General features: G+C 44.1%; 1 protein-coding gene across 1 annotated transcript; it reads right to left on the reverse strand.

Annotated features, from left to right (window-relative positions):
* Positions 1-110: 110 nt before the first annotated feature.
* LOC127747579 (photosystem II CP47 reaction center protein-like) lies at positions 111-1453 on the reverse strand (the record flags this gene model as incomplete). Its single annotated transcript, XM_052261627.1, has 1 exon — positions 111-1453. A coding segment is annotated over one exon (1224 nt), but the record flags the coding sequence as incomplete, so codon positions are not given.
* Between the last annotated feature and the right edge of the window lie 6036 nt (positions 1454-7489).

Here is a 7489-nt window from a genome sequence, read left to right on the forward strand (position 1 = left end):
AAAAAAATTATTCCTAAAGTCGAGACTAAGAGGAATGTATAAACCAATGCTTCCATAGATTTCATCCTGGTTTACAATTATAGCTTTCATACCTGTTTATTAGATTAGAGTAAAAAAATACAATCATTCAAATCAAGATTAATCAAATTCCCTATGATTTAATTTAAATCACCCCAAACAAAAGTATAGTCAAAAAGAAACAACAAAAAAAAATAACGTTCTATCCGAATCAGACTATTTGCCTTCTTGTAGTCGGATCGCCCAGTTTTTGGAATGCTCCAAATTCTACTTGAGCATCCAAATCGGGGTCGATGCCAGCAAAAACATCTCGGAACAAAGTTCTAGCACCATGCCAAATGTGCCCGAAAAAGAAGAGAAGAGCAAACGAAGCATGTCCAAAAGTAAACCAACCCCTTGGACTGCTACGAAAAACACCATCTGATTTCAACGTGGCACGATCTAATTCAAAAATTTCACCCAATTGAGCACGTCTAGCATATTTTTTCACAGTAGCGGGATCACTATAACTGACTCCGTTGAGTTCGCCACCATAGAACTCAACAGTTACACCTACTTGTTCAACACTATACTTCGATTCTGCTCTTCGAAAAGGAACATCGGCTCTAACAATTCCGTCTCCGTCTATCAAAACAACTGGAAATGTCTCAAAAAAAGTAGGCATACGCCTTACAAAAAGTTCACGCCCCTCTTTATCTCTAAAGATAGGATGTCCTAACCAACCGACGGCTATTCCATCTCCATTATCCATTGAGCCCGCTCTAAATAAGCCCCCTTTTGCCGGATTATTGCCGATGTAATCATAAAAAGCTAATTTTTCGGGAATTTTAGACCAAGCTTCTGATAAACTTTGATTTTCGGCTAGCCCAGCACTAACTCGTCGATATATTTCTTGTTGGAAGTATCCCTGATCCCATTGATAACGAGTGGGGCCAAATAATTCAATCGGAGTTGTTGCTGAACCATACCACATAGTTCCAGCAACAACAAAAGCTGCAAAAAATACAGCAGCGATACTACTGGAAAGGACGGTTTCAATATTTCCCATACGCAATCCTTTGTATAGACGTTGGGGTGGACGTACACTAAGATGGAAAAGGCCCGCCAATATGCCCAATGTCCCTGCTGCAATATGATGAGAGGCTATTCCCCCCGGAACAAAAGGATCAAAACCTTCTACACCCCATGCGGGATTTACGGATTGAACCCTTCCGGTTAGGCCATAAGGATCGGACACCCATATCCCAGGACCATACAATCCTGTTACATGAAATGCGCCAAAACCAAAACAAGCCACCCCTGCAAGAAATAAATGAATTCCAAAGATTTTTGGCAAATCCAAAGAGGGTTTGCCTGTACGTTCATCACAAAAGATTTCTAGATCCCAATAGACCCAATGCCAGATAGCCGCCAAAAAGCACAAGCCCGGAGCACAAATTTAACTCGGGTTCGTAGCCGACTTATGTGGAGGAAACACGGGTCTTATAAACCGACGTGATTTTCGCGACCTTTTGTTTCTGACAGTTACGTCAATTCAAGCATCGTGTCCGTTAGGGAAGCATTGAGGGCTTTGGTAACGGTGCAATCTCATTAATGACTGCTCCGCTTTTACCATTATGCCCCTTAGCATGTTTATAAATACTTTCCCTCTCTTTCATTTTCCCGTTTCTGCAATCTTTCAAACTTCCTCTTTCTTTGTTCGTGCTGTGTTCATACGTACTACACTTTCGGGCTCCGGAGACTTCTGCTTCCTTATTTTCAGAAAGAGGTTAGTTTCTTTCTTCTTCTTTGCATGACTTGACTTTGTAGAGGGATAATTTTGTAGATTTTGCTCGGCTCTTTTTCTCCTCTCTAGAGACCTTTTTGATTTTTTTCTTTTTCTTTTTTCTTTTGTAGGTTTTCTTCATTTACCTTTAGAGAAAAAAAATGGCCTCCGTAGACTGGGTTGACGTTACAGTTCTGGGGGAAGAGCCGTTGGTTGATGCGGAATTTATTACTCACCTTCGCACCCATCATCGGCTCTGTACTTCGGAGGAAGATGAGCCTAAATACGAGTTGCTTGTTCCTGGTTTAGAGGACCGGGTTTGTCATGGGAGAGCCAACGAAACGGCCCCCCACTTCTTCTTTATGTATGAGTGTATGATCACCCGTCTGGGCGTCTTTCTGCCCTTTTCGGATTTTGAGATGTCTGTTCTACAGCATTGTCGTGTTGCCCCTACCCAGCTTCATCCCAACTCCTGGGGTTTCTTGAAAATTTACCAATTTATTAGCCATGCTCTGGATTTCCCGACTACTCTGAAAATCTTTTTCCATCTTTTTCATATGACCAAGCCTTTTAGCGGGCTGAATAATAAGCAACAGTGGGTTTCCTTCCGAGCCATACAAGGTCGGAGGATTTTTACCCTTTTTGATGAATCTTTCCATGACTTTAAAAATTTCTTTTTCAAAGTGCAAGCTGTAGAGGGTCACCATCCCTTTTTCTTGGATGATAACTCTTTTCCTCGCTTTCCTTTATACTGGCTAGAGGCCTCCCCTTGCGAGAAATATAGTTTAGATGACCTGGATGAGGTAGAGGCTGCCGTCGTGGGGTTCCTCCAAAAAGTGTGGGGGAGGGCCCCCTATTTGGATACTAAAAAATTTCTCCAAGGGTCTCCGACCTTTGTCCAATCTCAGCTAGGTAGTTGTTTTGTAGTATGCTGAATTCCCGACTTGTTATCCTAATATTCCGACTTGTTTGATTCTTTAGCTATTTGTTTTCCTTTTCAGAAATGGCAAAGACCAACGCTCAAGAATCTTTTCAGAGGGTCCAGGAGGCTAAAGCTAAGTCCCGCGCTCGATCTGGTGGTGCCAGGGTTATCTCTCCTCCTCCTCCTCCTCGTAATGTTGGAACTCTTTCCAATCCTATGGTGATTTCTTCTTCAACTCCCTCTCAGCCATCCTCCGTCGTCCGACCTTCTCCCGATCCCAAGAAGCGCAAGCTCTTAGAGTCTGGCTCTTCTGGGGAGGTTAAGGCGGATGCTCTTGCCTTCGTCCGAAAGAATATCTATCCTTATGCCCGTATAGGCATGGATGATATGTCTGTTCGGAGCCACCTTACCACCATGGTCGAGGAGAGCCTTAAGGTGGCGGGGGTCTGCGGCAAGCTCTTAGATATTTTTGATAGGACTCCTCTCAGCTCTTTAGGGGCGACCTCGAAGGTCGAGGAGCTGGAAGGGAGGCTCCGTGTCTATGAAGAGCATGAGGGAGAGTTGAAGAAAGAAATTGCCAAGTTAAAGGAGGAGAGAGATACCCTTCGGGAGAAAGGGAAAGCTTTGCAGGCCCAATGTAACATGGAGACAGAATTGAGGAAGACGGCACAGGCCAGCTATCAAAGCCTATTCAAGGATCTTGTGTCCGTGAAAACTGACCTGTTTAATTCTCGGAGAGCATATGAGGAGTTAGAAGACTCTATTGCCGATGGCGCCGAGGAATCTTGGAGGATTTTTCTGGAGCAGGTCAGAGTTATTGCTCCTGACTTGGATCTGTCTCCTTTACATCCTGATAAAGTTGTCATCGACGGCGCCATTGTGGATCCTCCTGCCCCCAAAATTGTTTCTGAATCAGAGTTGAAGACTCGGGGGCAGAGGATCGTGGAGTCTCCTCCTCGCTCCAAAGATGCTCCAAGTACTTCAGTTGTTCCTCCGACTTCCTCTTCTTCTCCTATGGGTGCTTCTCTTCCTGGTCCCGGCGGTGCTCCTCCTGACTCTAGTGGTGATGTGAAAAAATGATCTAATGATTTTTAGCTATTTGGGGTCCGGCTTGTGGTTCCCCCATTTTTGAACTCTTTTATTTATTTGTGCAGTTCTAACAATCTCTTTTGGCCTTTTAAGGCCGTAAACAAAATACTTTGATAAGTGCCCTTTTTTGGATAAGGGTTTAAGTTAAAAAAGTGAATGCCCTTTTTTGGATAAGGGTTTAAGTTACCTTATGCGTGTATGCTTTTCTATTTTTGATATTTCAAAAACCCTTTTGATCTTTCTTCTGAAAACCTTTTCTTTGGCTTGTCTTGCTTTTTCGAGCCTTTTAGCTTGAGGGCTTTTATGCAGCCTTCAATCCTAGGTTTTTCAATCTCTTTTTGTTACCCTTTATACTCAAATTTGCTTTAGTGAGTTTTTATGACTTAGGTTATTTTTGCGATACGTTTTTCTTCTACTCGGAGTACTTCCGAGTTCGTTTTACTCGGATTCTCATTTCGACTTAAGAGTCGGATTGTTCCCGAGTTTTTACGATCAACTCATATAACCTCTTTACGCCGACTTGTACCTCGTCGTTTTATCCTGACGACCATCTTAGGTCGGTTCATGGGATTTTCACGTTTTGTCGAGCTTAAGTCGGCGCATTTCGTAGAAAAACTTAGAAAAATAAAGAAGGATATTATAAGAGATATTGTAAAAAAGATCTTTATTAATTTGGGGAGGTACCTTCTTGCTAGTAAGGGTCTCGATAGCCTTTTTCCCTTAGCCTCTACTATGATGCCTCGTTAAAAACTCTTCTTCAGAAAAAACCCTTTTGGGAAAAAATCATGAAGTTGGGAAAAGAGTACATCAGGGAGTAGAGTTCGCTTTTAACTGTAGTACCTTTTCATATTACAAGCATGCCACGATCTTGGTAGCTCAGTTCCGTTCAGGTCGGTTACTTTATAATAACCTTTCCCTAATACTTCCTTGATTTTGTATGGTCCCTTCCAATTTGCGGCGAGCTTTCCTTCTCCTGATTTGTTGACTCCAATGTCGTTTCTGATTAGGACCAAGTCGTCCTGTGCAAACGTTCTTCGAATGACTTTCTTGTTGTACCTGGCAGTCATCCTTTGTTTCAATGCCGCTTCTTTTATTTGGGCACCTTCTCGGACTTCGGGGAGCAAGTCGAGCTCCTCTTTGTGTCCCTGTATATTTCCGACCTCGTCATGGAGAATTACCCTTGGGCTTTGCTCATTGATTTCTATTGGAATCATGGCTTCTACACCATAGACTAATCGGAAAGGTGTTTCTCCTGTGGCGGATTGGGGGGTTGTCCTATAAGCCCATAGCACCTGAGGGAGCTCTTCAGCCCAAGCTCCCTTTGCTTCCTATAGTCTCTTCTTTAATCCTGCCAGTATGACCTTGTTGGCTGCCTCGGCTTGCCCATTGGCTTGTGGGTGTTCCACCGAGGTGAACTGATGCTTGATTTTCAGACTGGCTACTAGACTTCTGAAGGTGGCATCGGTAAATTGGGTTCCATTGTCTGTAGTAATGGAATAAGGTATTCCATATCTTGTGATGATGTTTTTGTAGAGGAACCTGCGACTTCTTTGAGCGGTGATAGTGGCTAATGGTTCTGCTTCTATCCACTTTGTGAAGTAATTTATTCCCACGATCAAGTATTTGACTTGTCCTGGTGCTTGGGGAAAAGGACCTAACAAATCCATCCCCCATTTTGCAAAAGGCCAGGGAGAAGTGATACTGATGAGCTCTTCTGGTGGAGCTACATGGAAATTTGCATGCATCTGACATGGTTGGCATTTTTTCACAAAGTCTGTGGCATCTCTCTGCAAGGTCGGCCAATAGAATCCTGCTCGGATTACTTTCCTGGCGAGCGACCTTGCTCCGAGATGGTTTCCGCAGATCCCACTATGCACTTCCTCCAACACCTCGGCGGTTCTTGAGGTCGGTACGCACTTTAACAATGGTGTTGATATCCCTCTTCTGTAGAGGACATTTCTCACCAAAATGTAATGTTGTGCTTCCCTTCGGATCTTTTTAGCTTCTTTTTCCTCTTTAGGAAGGATGTCTAATTTCAGGTATTCGACTAAGGGATTCATCCATCCGAGGTTTAGGCCGACTACCTCAAGTACCTCTTGCTTATCTTCTGTTTTTGCTACCGATGGCTCTTGGAGGGTTTCTTGAATCAGGCTTCTGTTGTTTCCTCCTGGTTTGGTACTCGCTAACTTGGATAGGGCATCCGCTCTGCTATTTAGATCCCGAGTTATGTGTTTGACCTCGGTTTCTGCAAAGTACCCAAGGTGCTCCAAGGTTTTTTCCAAGTACCTCTTCATATTAGGGTCCTTTGCCTGATACTCTCCGCTTATTTGGGAGGTCACCACCTATGAGTCGCTGTATATCATCACCTTTGTTGCACCGACTTCTTCTGCCAACTTTAATCCGGTGATCAAGGCTTCATATTCTGCCTGATTATTTGAAGCCGGAAATTCAAATTTTAAGGAAACCTCTATCTGGGTTCCTCTTTCATCTACCAATATTATGCCTGCGCCGCTCCCTGTTTTGTTGGAGGATCCGTCTACATAGAGTTCCCATATAGTCGGCTTTTCCTCTTGATCTCCTGCGTATTCTGCCACAAAGTCGGCGAGGCATCGGGCTTTGATTGCTGTCCGAGTTTCATATCTCAAATCGAACTCGGAGAGCTCTATTGCCCATTGAACCATTCTTCCTGCAACATCCGTCTTTTGGAGGATTTGCTTCATGGGCTGGTTTGTGCGGACCCTTATTGTGTGAGCTTGAAAGTAAGGTCGTAGCCTTCGTGAGGCTATCACTAAGGAGTAGGCAAACTTTTCTAGTTTGTGGTACCTTAGTTCAGGGCCTTGTAAGACCTTACTGATGAAGTAGACTGGGTGTTGTCCGACCTCGTCTTCTTTTATCAGGGCCAACGAGACAGCCCTGTTTGCTACGGATAAGTACGGAACGAGGTCTTTTCCTGGTGCTGGTCGGGTTAGGATAGGAGGTTGGCTTAAAAAATTTTTGAACTCTTGGAACGCCTCCTCGAAGCATTTGTCGGGATTGGCCTCAATCCCTCTTTGTGTTAGCATGAAACCTAGAAATTTCCCTGCTTCTACTGCGAAGGCGCATTTTGCGGGATTTAATCTCATCCCATGCACCCTTATGGTGTTGAAGACTTGTGAGAGGTCGGTTAAGAGGTCGACTTCATCCTTGGTTTTTACTAGCATGTCGTCGACGTATACTTCCATTAGGCTCCCTAGGTGGGGAGAAAACACTTTATTCATCAACCTTTGATATGTGGCTCCCGCATTCTTTAATCCGAATAGCATGACCACGTAGCAATAGTTGGCTCTGGGTGTGATGAACGATGTTTTCTCCTGGTCGGGCTCATGCATTGGGATTTGGTTATATCCCGAGTAGGCGTCCATGAATGATAAGTATTGGTACCGAGCTGGAGTCCACTAGGGCATCAATACTTGGTAAGGGATAAGGGTCCTTAGGACATGCCTTATTTAAGTCGGTATAGTCAACGCACATTCTCCATTTACCATTTTGTTTTTTGACTAGCACTACATTGGCTAGCCATGTTGGGTACTTGACCTCTCTAATAAAGCCGGCTTCCAGGAGCGCCTGTACTTGCTCTTCTACTATTAGGGCTCGTTCCGTGCCGAGTTTGCGTCTTCTCTGTTGTACAGGTCGGGACCCTGGGTAAACCGAGAGCT

Source organism: Arachis duranensis, chromosome 5 (assembly GCF_000817695.3).
Source record: "Arachis duranensis cultivar V14167 chromosome 5, aradu.V14167.gnm2.J7QH, whole genome shotgun sequence".
Taxonomy (NCBI): Eukaryota; Viridiplantae; Streptophyta; class Magnoliopsida; order Fabales; family Fabaceae; genus Arachis; species Arachis duranensis.